General features: G+C 44.6%; 1 protein-coding gene across 4 annotated transcripts in view; it reads left to right on the top strand.

Moving 5' to 3' along the window:
- Positions 1–289: 289 nt before the first annotated feature.
- The window catches only part of NPRL3 (NPR3 like, GATOR1 complex subunit), a 366,504-nt gene continuing 343,464 nt past the window's right edge, over positions 290–23,329 (top strand). For 2 of the 4 annotated variants that reach the window (XM_077448801.1, XM_077448799.1), the window contains exons 1-2: positions 290–454; positions 5,659–5,783. In XM_077448801.1, coding sequence (XP_077304927.1) covers positions 5,684–5,783 — 100 coding nt within the window. In that variant the 5' untranslated portion in view covers positions 290–454; positions 5,659–5,683. Of the gene's footprint in view, positions 455–5,658; positions 5,802–23,329 lie in introns of all 4 variants that reach the window. The other 2 variants (XM_077448800.1, XM_077448798.1) reach the window with 1 other exon arrangement.

The following is a 23,329-nucleotide window of genomic DNA, read 5'->3' as shown; positions in this document are numbered from 1 at the left end:
TGACTGTATCTTCTGATTAATTTTAGTATTTGCTTTATAATACGGGCACAGAAAATCTGCAGAATGAATGGCAGATGCAAACAAGGTTTAAATACACTTTATTACTATTCATTAGTGAAGGAGAAGCAAACGTCATTAATAATCTGTTGTATGCAGGCTGCCACAGAAAGCACATTTGGATTTAGGCTACTCTGTGTCACGTGACCAGCCAGTCAACCGCGAGCTCGGGGCCGCGCTGAAAGTAAAGCGCACATGCGCAGTGTGCGCTGAAAGGTACGCGGACGCGCACGCAGGGGGGGGGGTGTCGTCTTCCCTTGTACACAAGATTAGAACCAGCAGGAGGAAGTTGGACGGTTTATGTTATTGCTTTCCGTGTGACACAGTGTGGGTTGTATAGCACGTTCAGCCATATAAAATGATCATACACTGTACTGCAATGGCCACATAATAGAAGGTACGAGGTTTGTGTACATGTTTTATGTAAGGTCTCCTTGCAGCATCCTGTATAATAATTACCTCAGTGCTTAGACAGGTCTGGACTGCTGATTTAGATTTGGAATTCCATATAGAAACGACAACAATAATAATAATAATGATAGCCTGCATTGCCCAGGGAAGGTGATGTGTGGGGGGAGTGACATATCTCATGTGGGAGCTTTGTTTTGCTCCAGTCTTTATACCCAGAAGTGTAAGCCTGTGGTCATTGTAGGTGTGTGTGTGGTGTGCTGGAAAAGGTTGGCATGTGCTATCAACAAAGTGCATAATGATCAATGGTGACAAATGCCCCTGCATGTAAACCTACAACTCCTGCCCCTGCACAGATGTGAGCAGGGCCTTGTGTTTGTTGTTAAAGGCTAGCTTCACCTTTACCCACTTAAAGTGGTGTTCCAGACACATTTCTCTTTAAATAAAAAGTCAGCAGCTACAAACACTGTAGCTGCTGACTTTTAATAAGGACACTTACCTGTCCAGGGGGAGCCCGTGATGTCATGCCCCCCCACACCCAAGGACGATTGGTCCATCGGATCAGGTGCAGGCGCCGCCCGTCCCAACTAAGGGAAACCTCGTGGCTTCACTACCGGCTTCTGACTGCGCATGCGTGAGTCCTGCAGTGCTCTGTGAATGGCCAGCTTGTCTTCTGAGACACACACAGGTCCCAGAGGACAATGGGGGTGCTTGCTGAAGAAGAGGACATGACGTCCTGAGCTGCGGCCCGGCTGAATCGGAAGTACACCTTTACTTCCAAAAAAAAGGTAATATGGGAAAGTGTATGTGTGTGTGTATATATATATATATATATATATATATATATATATATATATATATATATATATATATGTGTATGTATGTATATAGAAAATATTTAAATTTCAGACCGTATTTGTGCAGCTGTCTTACAAAGACAATTCTTTTGGAAAAAATACACTTTTTAAAAATAAGAAAACAGTAAGGTTATCCCAATTTTTATTTCATATTGTGAAAGATGATGTTACGCAGAGTAAATTGTTACCCAACATGTCATGCTTCAAAATTTTGCCCATTTGTGGAATGGCGACAAACTTTGACCCTTAATCTCCAGGCAACGTTTTTAAAATGCTTACAGGTTATCAGTTTTGAGTTACAAAGGAGGTCTTTTGCTATAATTATTGCTCCCACTTTGACGATCACAAAGATCCCTCACGTGTGGTTTGAATATGCGGGCGCGTCTTGTTTATGCATTCACTTCTGCGCGCAAGCACAGAGGGATGGGGCGCTTACATTTTTTTTTTTATTATTAATTTTACTTTTTATTTTTACACTGTCCCTTTTTAAAAAAATTTTTTTTTTTTTTGGATCACTTTTATTTCAATTACAAGGGATGTAATCATCCCTTGTAATAAAAAAAAAAGCATGACAGCAACTCTTTAATGGGAGATCTGGGGTCAAAAAGACCTCAGATCTCACATTTACACTTAAATGCAATAAAAAAATTGTCCCTTTTTAAGGCTGTTGGGTGGAAGTGACGTTTGACATCGCTTCCGTCATCCAACGCCATTGAGTCAAGTGGGGGGCCATAATTTTCTCACTCGACACAGTGTCTGAGGGGAAAGGATTGGATCGTATCCACCGCTACCGACTGCTCCAGTAAGGGGAGGAGACGACAAATTGCAAAAGTTACAGCTGCTGTGAGGGAGAACAACCACCGCACGTTGTTGGGAGTGGGTTGGCTTGTAGTCATGCTACATGTTACACCTTAAATATAGGTCTAACTTGGTCTAAAAGGGAGGAGTTTACCTTTTAACACACACTGTGCCATTTGTAAATATATTGTTTAATGCAAATGGCATACCTGTAGGACTCTTCTTTGACCAGTGAAGCCTGGCCAAACTACTCCTTACGTTAAGGTTCGCTTCCACAACATGGCTGCCACATATACACTTTTCCTCTGATTCATCTTCTTCCGTGTCTGTTGTGCAGAAACTGGGTGGAGAACGCGCTGTTAATTCTGGTCACTCCAGCTTGACTTGTTAATCTGACATCTTAAACATGACAGTGGACGGCCCCTGAATGCTTCCGACACCCCGGATCTCCTTCAAGATCCAGTCTGCCATCCTTCTTTACAGTTGCTTGTTTTAACAGCTTGGCTATTGAAGCCAGGGTCTTGATGGATAAGGGAACTTCTAGGGCAGCTGTTCCCACATTATTGATGGCCAGGAAGGAGTCCTCTAGGAATATTAATCATAAGACTTGTAAATCTGATATAGCCTGGTGTAAGGCTAGAAAATTACATCCCTTAAAATATGTTATAGACTGTATTTTGTCTTTTCTTTAGGCTACAGTAGACTTAAAGCTGACCCTGAGTACGATTAAGGGGCAAATCTCTGGTCCGACTGTATTTTTTCAGAGGCCAATTGCTTTACATTTGTTGGTACAAGCGCTTGTTCAAGGGGTTATTTGTATGGTCCCTCCAGTTAGGCCTCTGTTGCCTCCATGGGATCTAAATTGGGTTTCTCCTATCACCTTCCAGGACGGCACACCTGAGATAAAGGCTCATCCCTACAGGAAACACAATCAACCGCTTGTTAGAAGTCCCCACCCTTCCCCTTGATCCCCAGTATTAATTGTGTTTCTCCTGAACACAGCAGCATGTTTAAATAAAACAAAGACCAAATGACCGGGGAGGGTCTGATGGGCCCTTGTAGAGACAGGTTTTAGGGAGACCTGAACTAACCTGCAGGCTTGTCCTTCTCCCAGGTCGCCCCCCAAGTTTGCACACGCGCCGTCAGCCACTCTCTTCATTGCCGGGAATCTTCTTACAAGAAGTACTGCTTTCCATGCCTCACTCTGGTATACGGCCGCATCACAGGAAGTGGGTGGCGCCAGAGTTAAAGCGCAACCCGGAAGTGTTAGAAACACTGGGAGAGAGCATGGAGAGCAGCATGGAGACAGAGCAAGTCTCAGGGAACCCCTGCTAAAAATTAGAAATCTTCAACTCCTGATACATTAGTGTGATGGTCAGTGGGAAGAATTGCCTCCTTACAGATTGTTAAAAAGATCAATGGTATCAGTGGAAACTTATCTGAGAGGCAGAAATTGCCCAATGCTGAAGGAACCCCTAGCAACTTCTGGAGGAACCCTAGGGTTCCACGGAACCCTGGTTGAGAATCACTGCCCTATAGGATCTCGATGGACTCTTGCAGGCAATATATGCTACTGAGGAGATTCCAGAAGCCACAGTAACCTCAGCACAGGACAAGATGTACAGGGGGCTGAAAAGGGTAAAAAATTCCCAATAAAGCCCAAAAAAGACAAATTTTAAAATAATTTTTTAAGGCCCCCCAGGGCAACCACAGCATAGAACCAAAAAGGAGCCAAAAAACCGGTGGCGTTATGGTAAGGGAAAGCAAAATAACAGTTTGTTTTCCTCCCCCAAGATTGGCGCCAAAGAAATCAAGTGACGCCAAGATCAGGGTGGTGGGACGGCTGTCCGACTTTGTCCTTCAGTGAGAAAAGAGATTGGACAGCATTTACATCTGCCAGATCCGAAAAGGTTATCGTCTGGAGTTCTCTGCAAAACCCCCCGCTATAATCGCCCTTAGACCCCCCCCCCCCCCCCGGCATACCCTGAAAAGGTCTGCCCTCTGGAGGGTATCCAGGAATTGGTGGAACAGCAGGTGGTGGTACCAGTACCAAAGGAATAACAGTACCAGGGATTCTACTTCCACGTATTCGTTGTTCGCAAGCCGTCAGGAAAGTATCGGCTGACAGTAAACTTAAGAAACCTGAACAGGTACCTGGAATACAAAAAGTTTACTATGGAGAGTATCTACTCTGTACCCAAAAACCTCATGAAGGAGGCCTTCATGATGACTCTGGACCTCAGGGATGCCTACCTGCATGTGCCAATTCACGTGGATCATCCTCTCAGATAATCCACAGATGTGCTGTCCTGGAAGGTGATAGGAGAAAACCTACGTTAGACTTACCGGTAACGGTATTTCTATGAACCTTCTAGGATGGCAGGCCTACTTCTCTGTGGAGGGAAAGATGAGCTAAATGCTAGGTGGTAAGTACCTATGTGGAGCGATGCTTCACGTGAACCAGTTCAGGATTACTTTAATACATACTGGGGATCAAGGGGAAGGGTGGGGACTTATAACAAGCTGTCAATTGATTGTGTTTCCTGTAGGGAGGAGCCCTCATCTCTCAGGGTGTGCCGCCCTGGATGGTTTTGTAGAAATACTGTTGCCATTAAGTCTAATGTAGGTTTTTGTCAGTCTTGCAAAGGCCTCCATTTGGGCAAATCCAGGATATTCCACTGGTGCTTTTGTCCAGGAAAGTTGTCCATCTTATTGCTATTACCTCAGCAAGAAGGGTATTGGTATCAGAATTGACAGCTCTTACCTGTAGAGGGCTCTTTCTGATACTCCATAAGGACAAGGTGGTACTTTTGTCCTGCTCCATTCTGTTTGCCGAAGATGGTATCTTCTTTTCATTTCAATCAGGACATTGTCCTTACATAATTTTTTGCCAGGGGACAAGGCTCTTAACACGTTAGATGTACTGTGGGCCATAAGGGTGTATTGTTTCTCGTCTGCTGCAATAGAACAATCAGATTCACTGTTTGCTCTTCCAGAAGCTTCTAGGAAGGGTCAGCTGGCTACCAAGTTGACCATTTTGTGTTGGATTCGGAATCTGATTGCTTAAAGGGCTATCCATCATCAGGCCTCAGTTGAACAGATATGCAAGGCTGCTACCTGGTCATCTATTCACACCTTTTTGAGTTTTTATAAAGTGGATGTAACTGCTGCCATGTTTGGTCGTAGCAGTTTTGTAGCTTTTTGGCTTGGCTGCGGGGGCTGTGTTTTCTCTCCTCACGTTGGGACATCCCCAGGTAGTTACGATTATTAGCCTACTCTGTGTCCCGCCATGTACTAAATAGAAAACCTTGGATTTTTGTACTTGCCTGTAAAATCAGTATCTTGGAGTACATCCCCTCTCTATTGGGGGTATTGCTTGCTACAAAACAAATGCTCTCCCTGGGGGGGCCTTTAGATATATTTACGTATGATCACACTTGACTCTGTTAATAAAGAAAGACCATCTTTATTCAGTTTGTTGCATTTGTAATATTGAATATAATGTTATTAAAAGTTAATTTTTTTTTCTCTCATGCAGGCTATTTGTTTGGCAGTTTCCGAAGATGGGTGAAAACACCAGCCCTATAAGTGTTATTCTGGTTAGTTCGGGAAGTAGAGGGAATAAGCTGCTATTTCGATATCCTTTCCAAAGAAGTACAGAAGGTCAGTCTACGCAGACAAGTAAGTGTTATCTGGTAAAATGCTTTGCTCAGTATATTTCTCCAAAATAGAAATTGGGGAAAAAATATAACGCTTGTGTTTTGCTTTTGGTAATAGATTTTATTTCCCCAGTAATCTTCCAGGACAGCAATCTGAGAGATGATTGATTCTTCCTCTACAGGATACATAAGCCTAAACTGTGACCCCCCCCCCCCCCCCCTTCGACTCTTAGCTTAGGCAGTCCCAAGCAGCACAGCGTTTATTTTATCCTGACCCGATGGCTGTTAGGTCAGCAGATCCTCTCCTGTTGCTGATCCACCTGGCTGGTCTTGCCTTAGCCTTCTGCCTAGATCAGAGGTTTCCCCTTTTTCTTTTCCAGAGCTTGGCCCTAATGTAGTTGCAGGGAGTCGACTCCTAAAGACTGTCATGGGATTTTGAGAGGGGCTGTGTGGAGGCTGGACCATCTGGAGCCCTGAGGCTTGCAGCCTAGTGGGTACATGCAACCCAAGCTTCAGTTTCAGGTAGAGAGGTGTCACATCTGGCATTCCAGGATGTTATGCTCCCAGTCATGCTCTGTTTGAAGATACCTTTCATCTGGTAAAGCCTACCTTTTGAGTTCCCATAGCCACCTGCTGCCTCGCATTTGGGTTATTTAACACTCCGGCAGTTGCAACCCCCAGGTGTTATAGGCTTTTGTCTCATGTAAGGAACATTGGATGTGGGTTGTAGATTCAACAACAAAGCAACCAAGTTTGCTTTCTTTTGTTACATCAGGGGACACAGAGCCATAGTAATTACTATGTGGGTTATATCGGACCGACAGGTGCTGGACACTGGCATACCCCTAAGGCGTGTACTCCCCTATATAACCCCTCCCATTACTGGGAGTCCTCAGTTTTTTATTTTTGCCACTGTCTAAGGTGTTGGTCACGAGTAAAGATGTGCTGTTCTGAGCTACACTGGTAGTAATCCTTGCAGGGGATAGCCATGCTGACCGGATCCGTTCTGATGTCTTTTCATGGGCTAAATGAATGGTACCCGGGCCTTGTGTCTGAAGATCCAGTACTTTTTGGCAGTGAGGCCATAAAGTTTTTACTGGAAGGGTGCTGTTGTTGGTCGAGGATTGTGGGTAACCCGAGGTTCCCTGGTTCCTGAAGGTTTCCTAAAAGATCTCAGAGCCTACCGTGAAGGGTGAAGATTGAGTCTTTATCTCTGGTAAAACCCTGCTGCGAGGATAAGGTAAGGGAGATTTTCTCAGGAATTTCTCCTTCTATGTATAATGTTGTCATGCCTATGTGTCACCACTGGGGGCTGTATTAAGCACTCACCGTCCTGACACTGGAAATGCCAAGGAAGCCTTCACTCTCCTCTCCTCCAGCCGCAAACGATCCTCTGGTAAGAAGAGGGGGGGGGGTCTGGTCTCCTCCTTTGCCCCCAAATATTTGTGTTTTCCCCTTCAGGGGACAGGATGCAAAGCAATTGCCTTTAAAAAAAAAAAAAGTACAGGCTGCGTCAGCGGAGGATTCCCCCCCCCCCCCCCCCACCCCACCATGCCTACAGGTCAACAGGATGCGTGGGAAAGAACTTTCCTTTGAAAGGAAAGGGGGGTGTAATTTGTGGGGGGGCGCGTGGCCAATGGCGTCAAACGCCGGCCACACATGGAGGAAGCTGGTCTCAGTGTTGTGTATGTGAAAGCTGCTGCTGGAGGGGCAAAGCAGGGGGATAGCTTGGTCAGGTTAGTGAACAAAGGCTTATTCCTTTGGCACGTTATACTTTACTGAAGCTAGGGTTAATAGCAGCTAATGGAGCTGAACTATATAGCCTAGCAATGTACATTCTTTTGCATAGTGCCTCTGCTTTATGCTTCAGGCTATGAATGGTAATGGGACCAGGAACTTCTCTAAAAGGTCATTTGTTTTGCACTGTAAACTAAGTCCATTTCCAAAACCATGTCACCCTCCTCTGAGAGGGATACGGCTAGTCAGATTGAGCTGCCAGGGGTAGAACACTTCAGTCCCTGTATATATCATACAAACAGGTTTTTTTCTTCTACCATTTGAAAAGAAGATTAATGCTATGATGTCTCTCCATAGTAGGACTAAACATGGCAGATTCCCATCTAGTCCTCAGGGCCCTTTTGTTGAGGTGCAGGGGGCTGGGGATCAGGTAGATCTTCCCAAATATTGGAAGATACTTATTTATCTTCTTTGGAGGAGCCTAATATGGAAGGAGTAGCATCACAAGTCGGGTTGCTTGTGTACTCCCTTACTCAACCCTTTTGTTGCCTGCAGCACAGGCTCTTGAGGTATCTACCACTAATTGGTTTCATTAGAACCTCCCCCACCTGGGGATGTTTTTTCCTATTCATGCATAGCATGAAAAAAAAACAAAAAAAAAAAACATGTATTCTGAATAGGAACAATAATAAAAAATATTATCCTCCCAAGAAATTCTCCACACTTTATCTATAAAAGAGGATTTCTATGAAGAAAATGGGGGATTCCAGCCATTGATGCTGCAATCACCTCAGTGAGCAGAATCTCACATGTCCGGTGGATAAAGCACTGATGTTTAACCACTTAAGGACCGCCGCATGGCAATGTACGTCGGTGCAATGACACCGACAGGCACAAGCACGTACATGTACGTGCTCGCCTTCGAGCGGGTGGGGGGTCCGATAGGACCCCCTCCCGCTGGATGCGGCGGTCCGTTTCGCTGCAGGAGCGGTCCGGGATGAGGGGATGGCCGTTGGTTTCTGGCCATCCCCTCTCGATTGCTCCTGGCGAATGAGAAGCTTCCCCCCCCGCTGTGTATAGTAAACGCAGGCAGGGAGGAAGTGATGTCATTCTCCTCGGGCGGTCTTTTTGACCGGACTACGAGGAGAACAGTGAAAGTAAGTGTGCACCAACACTACACTGACATGTAGGCACACATAGGCACACAACCCCCCCCTCTCAGTCACAGTGTCGCTGATTGCAGTGATCATTTATTTACTGATCACTGCATTCAGTGTCAGTTGTGACAGTAAAAACTGTCAGGGCAGTTAGTGTTAGGTCCAGGGTAGCCCCCTACCCCCCCCCAATAAAGGTTTAACCCCCTGATTGCCCCTAGTTAACCCTTTCACCAGCGATCACCGTATAAGTGTCACTGGTGACGCTGGTTAGCCAGTTAGTTATTTAGGTTCCCTGTCAGGTTTTTATATAGCGACAGGGACCCCCATATACTACCTAATAAAGATGTTAACCCTTTCACCAGTGATCACCGTATAAGTGTTATGGGTGACTCTGGTTAGTTAGTTTGCTTTTTATAGCATCAGGGCACCCACCATTTATTACCCAATAAAGGTTTAACCCCCCCCCCCCGGTGGGTGATATCAATTAGGTTTTAGGGTCAGGGTCTGCGTCGCCCCAGGCAGCGCTAGGTTAGTGCCAGCACTGCTAACACCCACGCGCAAAGCATAAACCTCCCGTAGTGGTATAGAATCTGAACAGATCAATATCTGACTGATCAGATCTATACTAGCGTTATCTATAAAACGCATTGTTAGCGGGATCAGCCCAGATACCTGCTAGCACCTGCGTTTTACCCCTCCGCCCACCCAAGTGCAGTATCGATCGATCACTGTCACTTACAAAACACTAAACACATAACTGCAGCGTTCGCAGAGTCAGGCCTGATCCCTGCGATCGCTAACAGGTTTTTTTGGTAGCGTTTTATATTTCAATCCGGAAGGCAGTGCTTGGTTTTCGGGGTCCCGTACGTGGCTAGGCTCCCAAAAAGTCCCCCACATGTGGTATCCCCGTACTCGGGAGAAGCAGCAGAATTTATTTCGGGGTGTAATTTCACTTATGCCCTTAGCATGTGTGAGCAATATATCATTTAGTGACAACTTTGTGCAAAAAAAAAAAAAAAATTGTAATATTCCTGCAACTTGTGGCAAAATATAAAATATTTTATGGACTCAACATGCCTCTCAGTAAATAGCTTGGGGTGTCTACTTTCCAAAATGGGTTCATTGGGGGGGGTTGTGCTATTTTGGCATTTTATGGCCTTCGAAACTGTGATGGGTAGTGAGGAGTGAAATCAAAAGTTTGCACCCTTAGAAATCCCGAAGGCAATGATTTTGGTTTTCGGGTGCCGTACGCGGCTAGACTCCCAAAAAGTCCCACATATGTGGTATCCCCGTACTCAGGAGAAGCAGCAGAATATATTTTGGGGTGTAATTCCACATATAACTATGGCATGTGTGAGCAATATATTATTTAGTGACAACTTTTTGTAAACTTTTTTTTTTTTTTGTGTCATTATTCAATCAGTTGGGACAAAAAAAAAATATTCAATGGGCTCAACATGCCCCTCAGCAATTTCCTTGGGATGTCTACTTTCCAAAATTGGGTCATTGGGGGGGGGGGGGGGGGTTGTACTGCCCTGCCATTTAGCACCTCAAGAAATGAGATGGGCAGTCCTAAATTAAAAGCTGTGTAAATTCCAGAAAATGTACTCTAGTTTGTAGACGCTATAACTTTTGCGCAAACCAATAAATATACGCTTATTGACATTTTTTTTACTAAAGACATGTGGCTGAATAAATTTTGCTCTAAATGTATGACTAAAATTGAGTTTAATCGATTTTTCTTATAACAAAAAGTAGAAAATCTTTTTTTCTCGAAATTTTCGGTCTTTTTCCATTTATATTGCAAAAAATAAAAATCGCAGAGGCAATCAAATACCATCAAAAGAAAGCTCTATTTGTGGGAAGAAAGGGACGCAAATTTCGTTTGGGTACAACATTGCATGACCGCGCAATTACCAGTTAAATCAGTGCAGTGCGAAATTGTAAAAAGACCTCTGGTCCTTAGGCTGACAATTTGTCCGGGGCTGAAGTGGTTAAAGGATCCAGCAAATTAAAGTTTGAACTTCCTTTTAAAGACAAGATGTCTTTTGCAGTTCAGTAACGCAGCCGGTTCTTGCTGCATTTGGTGTAACTCAGTTCATTAACCCTTTAACGTTCTGCTCCACCATTTCGGTGGAGCACATTTTGAGTCATGCTAACTCCTTGAAAAATGTGGACTTCAAAGGGTTAAGGATCAGTTTGTGTCGATAACTGAAATTCTGCCTGATCAGCAGGCCCGGCAATGGGCTGGTGTATCTGGCACACTATGTCTCAAAGTAGATGTTATGAAAGACTCTATCGTTTAAGCCTTATGGCTTATGCTTGGACTAGTGCATTCTTGCAGAGTTCTGAGGCTGAAATATTGATCAGCCGAAGCACCACGTGAAAGCTCTTAGCAAGTTGTTTCCCTTCCTGGGGTACGGCTATTTAGAGACGATCTGGATAAGCACATCCAAAAGACCTCTAATAGGGTAAAGCCTCTCCTATGCCAGGGGCATCTGCCTCTAGGCAGTCTTGAAGGCCTCAAAAGTCAGGTTCAAGGGAAAGTCCCCAAGGGCAGCACCAGGATCTTGGGGCAGAAAGCCCACAAAGCAGAATGTTAAAGCCTTCTCGTTAAGGGGCGTCCCCACTCGTTCGGGTGAGGGGAAAGGTCCTGCGATTCTCAAGATCTGGCAGGAACAATGTCAAGACAGATGGATTTCTGCAATTTATTTTTTCTAGATTATGACTAGAGTTCCGAGAGTTTACGTCTCCTCTGAGAATGTTCCTAAGGATCCAGAGAAAAAAAGACGTGTCTCTTTCTGGCCTCTGGATCAGCTGTTATCCCAGTCGGTGATATCGGAGTTCCCTTTAGTGGAGCAGGTGGTTTTGGCTCAAACCTTTTAAGGTTCCAGAACCAAACAGAGAGGTAAGACCCATTCTAGATCTCGAAGATCTGAATCTGCATTTAAACATCTGATCCTTTCATAATTCGATCGGCTGTGTCCATCCTGCAAGGAGGGGAGTGTGCCAAATTTTTCCTGCTCACCAGAAATGTCTGCGTTTTTGAAATATAAAATTATCTTTTCAGTTGTGGCCCTGTCATTTGGCTTAGCCACAGCACCACGAGTGTTCTGAAAGATTCTGGCACCTCATTTAGCCAGATTAAGGGCTCAAGACATAGCGGCCCTAGTCTATTAGAAGATCCACTTTTAATAGATCATTTAGTCTTGGGTCTAAAACCAAGAGTCTGATCTCAGCTGTAACTATCTGAAATCTCTAGGTTGGATACACATCTTAGGAAGATTCTGCTTAAAACCATCAAGGAGATTACAGTACTTGGGGCTGGTTATAGATGCTATACAGAAGAAGGTATTCTTACCGCAGTCAAGAATCAGTTCCATTGTAGGACTAATTCAACTTATCAAAACAAAGGGAAAAGTCCTTCATTCGACTGTGCAGGAGATTTTTAGGGGAAATGATGGCCTCCTTCAAGGCCGTCCCTTACGCGCAGTTTTACGCAAAAAATGCTTCAAGACACCATCCTGTCCGTCTGGAATAAAAAAAGATTCAGGCCTTGTTTATTTCCAATACGCTTGGCTCTCTACCTAAGTCAGAGCCTAAATTGATGGTTGTTATCCAGCAAAAGGGAAAATCTTTATCCTGGAAGGTGTTAACAGATGCAGCCCTGGAAGAAGATTCTGTCCAGGGGAGATGGTCCAGGTTAGAGGACCTTGCCTATCAACTTTTTTTGGAAGTTTCGGGCAGTACGTCTGGCCCCAGAATCTTGGACGGTCAGACTACGGGACTGTCCTGCCAGGATTCAGTCTGACAAGGCCACGGTGGTGGTCTACCTAAATCACCAGGGGGGCATGAGGGCTTGTGCAGCCCAAAAAGAGGTGAACAATGTTCTATTTTCATTTTTCAGGCATACTATTTGAGTCGCCAACAATTATTTCTAGGAGAATGATCTCTTCACCCCGACATCTTCCTAGCGATATGTCAGAGATGGGGAATTCCGGACCTTGACCTATTCGCATGCAGATTCATCAACAAAGTCGACAACTTTGTGTGGAGAACAAGGGATCCGCTAGCAGGCGGAACAGATGCATTAGTCTTCCCATGGGATCAGTTTTCCCTGACCTATGCATTTCCTCCAGTTCTGCTACTTCCGCACCTTCTCCGCAGGATTAAGCAGGAACAAAAGGAGGGGATTCTGGCAGCCCCAGAGGGTCCCAATAGATCTTAATTTACCGAGATCATAAAGATGGCAGTAGGAGTCCTTCGGACTCTGCCATTATAGCCAGACTTTCTTGCACAAGGTCCGGTATTTCATCCTACCTTATGGATGAAAATTTTTAACAGGTTTGACTGTTGAATCCCACGCTATAAAAGATTGTGAGTGATCTCCTTCGGTCGTGTCTACTTTGATTAATGCCAGGAAGCCAGCTTCCAGAATCCCTTACTTTAGAGTCTGGAAGGCATATGTTTCTTGGTGTGGATCCATGGGTTGGCACCCCAGGAAGTTTGTCATGGGCAGGATTCCCGATTTCCTGCATATGGGATCTGAAATGAAGCTGGCCTTGACTTCTATCAAGAGCCAGATCCCGGCCTTGTCATTGTTTTTCCTATGGCCTCTTCCCACTCTTGGAACATAGCTTATTCAGGGGGTAACACAGTTTATTCCCCCTATCAAGGCACCTCTAAATCCTTGGGATTTAAAATTGGTCTCATTGGCTTTGCTGAATCAGCCGTTTGAACCTTTACGAGAAATTTCCTTGGTTCTTTTTACAAGAAAGATAATCTTTCTGCTTGCCATTTCTTCTGCTAGAAGAGTATCGGAACTAGCGTCTCTGTCTTGTAAGAGCCATATTTCATCATGCATAAGGATGAGGTGCTTTTATTTCCTCATCCTGAATTCCTACCAAAAGTGGTAACAGGTTTTTCATTTAAACCAAGATATTATTCTTCCTTCTTTCTCCCCAGAGCCTTAATCTAGGGAAGAGAAGGCACTACATTCTCTTGATGTAGTAAGAGTGATCAGAGTCAATTTAAAGGTGACCGCTCAGGTTCGCAAAACACAGGTTTTGTTTGTACTGCCAGAGGGTCCAAGATGTGGACAAGCAGCGTCAAGATCCACTATTTTCCAAATGAATTTGTCAAGTGATTGTTCAAGCTTCAGCTTAAAGAAGAAAATTCTTCCTTCTCTTGTTAGAGTAGACTCATCCAGGGAGATTAGTGCCTCTTGAGTGGTGCATCATCAGGCCTCTATGGCTCAGATCTGTAAGGCCGTGACTTGGTCTTCGGTTCATACATTTATCAGATTTTATCAAATCGATATTAAAGGTCATGAGGATATTGCCTTTGGGTGCAGTAGCCTGCCTCCGCTAGTCATCCTGCCTCCTGTTTTTTGTTGTCTCCCCCCCCTTCAGTTGCCATTGCTGTGGGACATCCCACATAGTAACTACTATGGCTCTGTGTTCCCTGATGTAAGAAAAGAAAATAGGATTTTTAAAAGAGCTTACCTGTAAAATCCTTTTTTTTATGTACATCATGACACAGAGGTCCCTCCCTTCTTGGTATACACTTGTATTGCTTGGCTACAAAACTGAGGACTCCCAGTAATGGGAGGGGTTATATAGGGGAGTACACTCCTTAGGGGCGTGACAGTGTCCAGCACCTGTCGGTCCGATATAACCCACATAGTAATTACTATGGCACTGTGTCCCCTGATGTACATCAAAGAAAAGGATTTTACAGGTAAACCGTTTTAAAAATCCTATTTTTGCGGTCCAGGCACCCTCTAGCTATTACAGGGGATGCACTGGTGACTTTGTGGGATCAGTTTTGCCTATTCTGTGCCTTTCCTATTTTAATACTTTTTCTAGGTAATTGGCTTCTCGCATAGTTTACCATTTATACTGGTAAGTGTATTTCTCGGGGTGCAAGGCAAGAAAACCCCATTCCAAGAAGTTCTACGTGGGACCAATCCTGCCTTACCCCAACCTAGCCTAGGTCAACACCTGGCTTTAAGTAACTTCAAGTGCCAAGGTCAGCCTTAGCGATTTTTATTTTTTCTGTTTGGCTTTCGTTCCTGCTTCTCTATGGCTTGTTGTAACCACATAGCTTTTAAGGACAGTGTACTATCAGTTAGCATTTTTCTTTTTCTAAGCTAGGGAGGTCTAACTTGTTGCTCCGTAGGGCTTAGGCTTAGATCTCATATAATCAGGCTGAGAGATTCCACAAGATATTTCAGTGAGAGGCTTTCCACCAGTCAGGTCTGTGCATTGTCTATCATTGCATCTGGGAAGTGTATTTTTCGTGGTGCAAGGTAAGGTGATCTCATCCCATGTAGTTATTCACGGGACATAGCCAGTTGTTTTGTCAGTCCAGCCTGGATCAACTTTTGAACGTTAGTTCCTCTTGGGGGCCAGTTTCCGGCTATGTCATTTTTATTTAATAGGTCTCTTAAGCTGGCCATACACCTATAGATTATCTGCAGATTTTCTATAGTTAGATGGAAAAAGTGGGAGATTTCTCCATCCGCACAGTTTAGTGAACATGGAGAAATCTGTTGCACTTTTTCCATCTAACCGTAGAAAATCTGCAGATAATCTATAGGTGTATGGCCAGCTTTACTTGAGTAAGCCTGTGTACTGATGTGTTGCTGATGTAGTTCCACTTGTTTGTCCAGCTGTAAATTCATGAGGTCTTCACCTAATTTTGTTGTACCTTAATTTTTTCCCTTTTAATCCTGTCAGATTTTCTCGGTCTACACTTATCCACAGAGTTGCCTTCTTTTCTTGCAAACACCTTTTTTCTGCTTTTAAAGGATAAGTTCACTTTAAAAATAAAAATAAATGCACTTTTTTTAATTTTTTTGCATTTTTCCATTTCATTTGTTGGTACTTGTAGTTTATTCATTCACAGAACTCTGATAATGAATGATGTGGCTGGAGGGCCACACTCATTTTGAATAGTGACGGCGGATGCAGGGAGAAAGATCCCTGACCCGCTGTCACAGGGGGAAGCAGGCAGATGCTGAACATGTTATACCCTAAATATAGATGTAACATGTTCACAAAGGTGAACTTATCCTTTAGCCTGGGTTCACACTGTAGCCTTGCGGAAACTAGCTTGATTCCTGCGCTGGTTACCGCATCACATCTCTCCCGCAGGCAGTTAACATTGCCTTCTGTGAATCGCTGTGGATGTCAATACAATGTTAATGACACCCCCAGATCGGTTCACTGGTCGCAGTGTGAACTGTGGATTCAGACAAGTTTCATATTGCATGGGTGTTCTCACCCATTCGATCCGATTCCAGTGTGGGGGGGAAAAAAAGTCCATGCAAACTGTATTGCTGAACTCGCATTGCAATGACTTCGCATTTAATCGGCACTGCAATGCAGGTGCGAATCGCATGCAATGTCTGTGTTCTCTACAGTGTGAACCCAGGCCTAAAGGATTTTTTTTTCTTTCACTTTAACCAAGAGGTTCTTCCTTCACTCCCTGGCTACAGTACATTTCAAGGGGATCTCACCCATGGACAGCTGAAGTCTTGGAGCCACAGGAACTCTTTTTTTTTTTTTTTTTTTTTTTAAATTTCCCTTCCTTTTTTCTGTCTACTGTACTTCCTGGTCAGTGAACATGGCATTCCTGGGGGCAGCCACGTACCAGTAGGCTAGGCTTTCTTGGCTCATATGAATGGACTGCTACAAGTGATGCCACACTAAACTAAACTATATTCCCTGACCACTCATACAGGGGTGACCATTACACTACACTGTTTTTTTTATACGATTAGTTGATTTGTGAGATACATAAAATAAAAAAGTCGATTTACATAATCAGTGCAAACGTTAAAAAGTCGATTACATGTGATATTGCTATACTCTGGAGGAGTAGCAGATTGTTTTTTGATAGAAAGGATGAACCACCGCTCCAAAGTAATCCTCGAGGACTGAAGCTCTCTTTCCTATTGATGAGCCCCAGGTGCTGACCATTATACACACCATGAGCAAACAAGCAGGACAAAACTGGATAGCCGCACACTGGAAAAAGACTCGAAATCCCATCTTTAATTGAAACAACATGGGTCACATCAAAACAAAAAAAAAAATCCACAGCAAAAGAATAACAGGGTACAGGAAAATGTTGGCGCGTTTCGCACCGTAATCAGTGCTTACTCATAGCTAACCATCTTTCAAGCAAATATCAAATATATAGCATAAAACATAAAAAGAGGCAAGGCATATCACATAATTGAAAGATTGAAGGCGATTACATACAGCTGAATCGCACTTGCAATTAGATCTTAGCATGTGCTGCCAAGCAGTGAAAATACTCAAGAAAACTCAAAAAAAAGCAAAAAGAAAAAATTTGACCAAAAATCTAACCAAAATGTAACTCTTAGGCTGGGTTCACACTGCTGCGGGGGGAGATCCGGATGTGATTCGCACCGCAAATCGCATCCGATCTCCGTAGCGATGCGAGTACAGCCATACAGATAGTATGGCTGAATTCGCATCGCTCCCGCAGCAAACTCGCACGGGACCCTTTTTTTGGTCCGCAACAGAATCGGATCGCATGGGGGTTCACACCATGCGATCCGATTCCTGTGCGAGTCGGCAGATCGCACTGCGATATGCGGACGGATCTGGGGGTGTCATTAACACATCATTGACACTCCCAGCCGTCCGCATACGGCAGTGTGAACTGCCGGCGGGAGTAATGCGATGCGGGAAAACGCCGCGGATTCGCGGCGTTCCCGCATCGCAGCGGTGTGAACCCGGCCTTAGTGAAAATAGAAATGATGTAAAAGATGTTGCAGACATACACCACCTTATACGGGTGTGTATGTCTGTATGAAATAAGTGAGATAAGTGAAAAAATGGACCAATAGGTCAGAACACATTTTTTCTTTTTGCTTTCTTTTGAGTTCTCTTGAGTATTTTCCTGTACCGTTATTCTTTTTCTGTGGATTTTTTGATTTTGTTTTGATGTGACCCACGTTTCAATTAAAGATGGGATTTCAAGTCTTTTTCCAGTGTGCGGCTATCCAGAGTTTTGTCCTGCTCGTTTGCTCAGAATGTGTTTTGAGGTGTAATTCTAAGTATGCTCATGCTGTTTGTGAAAAATATGTTATTAAATTGACAACTTTGTGGGGGGGGGGGGGAACAAAACTTTTTATATTTTCAAAAAACTTGTGGCAAAAAATGTCTTAAAAAGATTCACCATGTCTCTTAGAATATGTCTTGGGGTGTTTTGCTTTCCAAAATGTGATCATTTAGTAGGTATGTCTCTTGTCCTGGCACTGCAGGAACTCAAGAAATATGATGGATAGTTTTTGACACCTAACTTATGCTTCTTGAAAGCCTAGAGATGCTCCTTGGAATTTGAGCCCCTCTATGTATCTAGGCTGTAAAAAAAAGTCTCACACATGTGATATCCTCATACTCAGGAGGAGTAGCAAAATGTGGTTTGGTTTGTAATTGTAAATATGCCCCTATGCTATGTGTGAGAAATATTTTGTTAAAATTACAGCATTTTGAATTTTTTGTTTTTAATTTTCTAAATTTGCACAAAAATTTACTAAAATTATAACTTCAAAACGCCCCATGCCTCTTACTATATACCTCACTGTCTACTTTCTAAAAAGGGTCAGCATTTGTACTGTCCTGGCATTTTAGGTCTTCAAGAAATAGGATAGGCAGTCAGTTCATCAAAATAAAACATTATGACCATCCACCATAACCTGTCCAGGCATAGACTACACTAAACCTCTGGAGGTATGCTGTTGTATCTAAACAAATGAATGTGTACAAGTGTACCTCTACGCTACCCAAGTGTAAATAAAACAAAACAATTGCTTTGATCAATGTGAATGGCCTACTGGCTAGACAAATGGTGAAAAACAATAATATATTAAAGCGGGAGTCCGCCGTTTTTTTTTTTTTTAAAAGCCAGCAGCTACAAATACTGCAGCTGCTGACTTTTAAAATAATGACACTTACCCGCCCAGCGCGCCGATCGTCTCACTGGTGCTGCCGCCACCATCTTGGGTATGGGAATCGGGAAGTGGAGCCTTTCGGCTTCATTTCCCGGTTCCCTACTGTGCATGCGCGAGTCGCGCTGCGCAATAAGGATGGTCCCCGCTGTCTCTGGGATCCGTGTGTTTCCAAGCAGGCAGCGGGGGACCTGCGGAAATGGGCGTACCTTCTGCAGAATCTACGCCGGAAGTGGGTGCAGATACCTGTACCCCCCTGAAAGGTGCCAATTGTGGCGCCAGAGGGGGGGAGGGTTCCAATGAGCGGAAGGTCCACTTTAGGGTGGCCCTCCGCTTTAATGTTGATGAGCTGCTGCATCCACCCAATTGTGTTCCCACAATATGCGAACAGTAAAACCATATGAAAATTGGTGTTGCGCAGGCTCTTGATGTGTGTCACATAATTCAGTGCTATATAAATCTGCCAGTAAAGTAAAATAAACCATATACGGTATGCACATTTATACACATATACAGTGCTTTACATAGTGTAGTCCATTGTAGAAAAATAATGAAATAAGTAAGTTCCTTCTCCAACGGTGATGTGCCAAATATAATCAAACTTTTCCCAATAAAGTGCTGTTTTTGTGCATGTATACAGCAGAATCTGTGTACTTTCACCTCCTCGTGTCCCCTCTAGTCTCCCAGAACTCCCACCATAAAAGGCAATAATATAAGTCTGGAAAATAATAATTCAAATCTATGTCCATCCCATGCTTGATAGTAAATCTTCAATTGGACACAATACCGCAAATAACTGTGCAAGTGTGAAGAAATCCTCTGTGAGAAGAATAAGGTGGGTACTCTTACCGGATATGGTAGATCCACTTACCGTTTGGTAGTGAGTCAGTCAGGCTTAGTTTAGTTTATCTCCTCACTTGTCGATGTAATAAACAATATGTGGGTCGTACCATCCGTACCTTCTCAGTAAGGATCAATGAACATCTGGCCAGTATTTGGAAGGGCCGTACTAACCACAGTGTAGCCCGCTATTATTTTGGAACCCCATAATTCTGACACACACGTACCTGGTTTATATGCTACCTTTAGGTGATTAGACACTGGCAATCAATAGTAAGAAGGTTCCTCCCATATAACCCCTCCCACACAGGAAGTACCTTAGTTTTTTCGCCAGTGTCTTGAAGGTGATGGTCATGGCTGTTGAAGCTCTTTAAAATTCTTCAATGATGTCCCAGTGAGGACGTTATAATCGGATCCATTAAAGTGAATGGTACCCGAGCCTCGGTTCAAGAACGAGGTTTCGCCTGTAATGTGTCCTATATGGCGCTGGACTCTTGTTGATGGTATACCTGGTCTATTTCTTGTCCAAGGTAACTAGAAGGGTGCCTTACAGGTCCAAAGGTGTGGACCTCAAGTAAAAGGGTACCCAGTCCTTGAAGGTCCTCAGAGGCGCTACCCACCGTAATGGGGGAAGATTGGGCCTGTTACAGGCCCTGCAACGTGGACTGGTGAGTACTCCCTCGGATACCTAAAATAATTTTTTCCCCCCTCTATATCATGGTACTGTGTGGGGGCCTCTAATCTGCCTGCGCCTTGGGTCTCGCTGTATGACTGGAGCTACAAATAATAGCTGGCGGTGTGTACTTATGCCACACGGGCGTGCTCCATGTGCCCGTGCATCGCAGGTGTGTGCGTGCACAACGGGTGCTCCCATGTTGGCGTGCGTGCCACGGATCATGTGGGGTGCACTGGCCCGTGAGCGGTGACGCCGGTCGTCAGTGCCAGTTAACAGGCTTAATAAAAAGCCGGGTGTCCTGGCGTGCGCTGTTGGCACACCTGCAGCATCTGGCTTGGCTGAGCCATTACATTTGTCAGGCGTTGTGGCTACTACCAGTGTTCCTGCCTCAGCTTACATTACTAAGGATGACTTAGCATCAGCCCTAGCTGTCCTTGAAGGCAAAATAGCAGGCATGATTGCCACAGTAAAGCAGGGAGGAAAGAAGAATCATAGATCTCCCTCTCCTGAGCCTGGCTCCAGTGGAGAGTCACTTGAGCACCAGGACTCTCATAGCCAAATGGGTCCATGTGATCTGGAACCAGAGTGGGCAAGAGGATAAGGAGGAAGGAGAGGCTGAGGATTCCTCGGCTGAGAATTCGGGTTCTGAGGAACCAATTTCAACCTCCCATTCCCAAAAATTGTTTATCCAGTCTTTAGCTGAAATGGTAAGAGCTGGGTTTAAGTTACCCCCAGTTCAGGAGCCTGGACTCTCCTGTTTCACTTTAGGATCCTTGCGACCTCAGCAAGGTTTCCAGGCATTCCCTTTGCATCCATTATTGGAGCAGGTAATTTACGCTGACTGGGATCGCCCTGACAGGATATACTTGCCTCCAAAAAGGTTCTCCCTTTTATATTCTATGGAGGAGAAATTCAGGAAGAAGTGGGATACACCTTTGGTTGATGATGCCATTTCTTCAGTGAATAAAAGCCTAACCTGTCCAGTGGATAATGCCCGGTTGTTTAAGGATCTGACTGATAAAAAGCTGGAATCCTTGCTGAAAGCTTCCTTCGCGGTGGCTGGCTCAGCAGTTCAGCCGGTTGGTTGCGGCTATTGGTATTTGCTTATTGGTTAAGAATCTACCCTTTCAGGAGGAATTGTCGGAGCTTCCTCGCGCTTTGTTTTGCAGTAGACACATTGAAGGACTCGATCCAGCAGATGTCTCGTTTTTCGCTACTGTCAATACATATGTGCAGTCTTGTGGTTGAAGAACTGGTCTGCTGAAACACCATGCAAAAGGATGCTCGTGGATTTTCCTTTTCATGGAGAACGCCTATTTGGAGAGGATCTGGATAAATATATCTAAAAGATCTCAGGATGAAAGAGCTCCTTACTTCCTGTTAAAAGGAGGAATAACCAGCCTTCCTTTAAGATTCCCAACACTCCAGGGCCGCGTGCTTCTTCTCTCAAGCGTTATCGATGTCCTCAGCTGCCTACTTTTAAAAAACCTCAGGGTCAGAAAAAACCCTGGACCCAAAAATCAGCCAAGTCCAATTCTAAGTCTACCTTGTGAAGGGGTGCCCCTGCTCTTATGGGTGGGGGGGGGGGGCAGACTTCGGCTGTTTTCAGATGCTTGGGAGAAACTGGTTCAGGACAGGTGGGTTATTTCTACTGTAACACAAGGTTACAAAATAGAATTCCGGGAGTTTCCCCCATCTCGTTTTCTGGGGTCCAGAATTCAGTCAGCTCCAGAGAAAAAGATATGCCTGTTCCTGGCCTTGGAATATCTGGAAAAGCAGAGGGTAATTGTCAAGGTTCCGAACGGAGAAAGATTAAAAGGTTTTTACTCAAATCTTTTCATAGTGCCAAAGCTGAACGGGGGAGGTAAGGCCCATTCTGGACCTCAAGTCCCTCAATTGCTTTCTAAACGTCCGGTCCTTCCGTATGGAGTCAGCCCATTCAGTAATCGCATCCCTGAGAAAAGGGGATTACTTAGTGTCCATAGACATCAAGCACGCGTACCTACACGTACTGATCTTTGGTCCACATCAGAGATTTCTGCATTTCGCAGTAGAGGGACGTCATTTCCAATTTGTGGCATTGCCATTTGGTCTAGCCACAGCCCCTCAGGTGTTCACAAAGATTCTGACCCCGGTGTTGGCATTCCTAAGGTCCCAAAAAATCTCAGTTGTAGGATATCTGGATGATCTTCTGTTAAAGGACCAATCTTACTCCATCCTAGTCAAAAACGTAACAACGGTTTGTTTTCTGCTGTTCCCAGGCTGGATTCTGAATGTGGACAAATCTACCCTCCGTCCGGCTCAGGTCTTGGTATATCTGGGCCTGATCTTGGACACCACTCAAGGAAAGGTGTTTTTACCTCCCTTCAACTCCAACTCCATAGTGGAGCTTGTCCGAAAAGTAAAAAGAAGAGACCTTCGATTTGGCTGTGCATGAGATTGCTGGGCAAGATGGTGTCATCTTTCAATGCAATTCCTTATGTACAGTTTCACTCCAGGTTGTTCCAGAACAATATCCTGGAGGCCTGGAACAAGACTGTTCAAGCCTTGGATCATCCCATGTCTCTATCCCCACAGGTACAACAGGACCTCTCTTGGTGGTCGAAAACCAGAACCTTGAAAATCAGAAAATCATTTCCACCTGTAACCTGGAGCGTGGTAACTACGGACGCCAGTCATCTTGGCTGGGGAGTGGTCCTGGAAGAGGCATCCATCCAGGGAATATGGTCCCAAGCGAAAAAGACCTTGCCCATCAGTCTGTTGGAGATTCAGGCAGTCCCGCTTGGCTCTCCTATTCTGGACATCCAGATTGCGGGGTCTTCCTGTCCGAGTCCAGTCCGACAACTCCACGATGGTGGCATATATCAACCACCAAGGAGGCACCAGGAGCCAGGCGGCCCAAAAGGAAGTGAATTATATATTAACTTGGGCAGAGAGGCATGTGCCATTTCTTTCGGCTGTCTTTATACCGGGTGTGGACAATTAGCATGCAGACTTCCTAAGTCACCAGCAATTATTGCCAGGGGAGTGGTCCCTACACCCCGAAGTTTTTCTTCAAATCCGCCAGCACTGGGGGACACCAGATGTGGATTTATTTGTGTCCAGATTCAATGCCAAGCTGGACAGGCTTGTATCCAGAACCAAGGATCCAC

This window comes from Lithobates pipiens, unplaced genomic scaffold (assembly GCF_037356315.1).
Source record: "Lithobates pipiens isolate NorthernLeopardFrog02 unplaced genomic scaffold, aLitPip1_a1.2 Scaffold_22, whole genome shotgun sequence".
NCBI classification, from domain to species: domain Eukaryota; kingdom Metazoa; phylum Chordata; class Amphibia; order Anura; family Ranidae; genus Lithobates; species Lithobates pipiens.
This window is presented reverse-complemented; position numbering and strand designations above follow the sequence as displayed.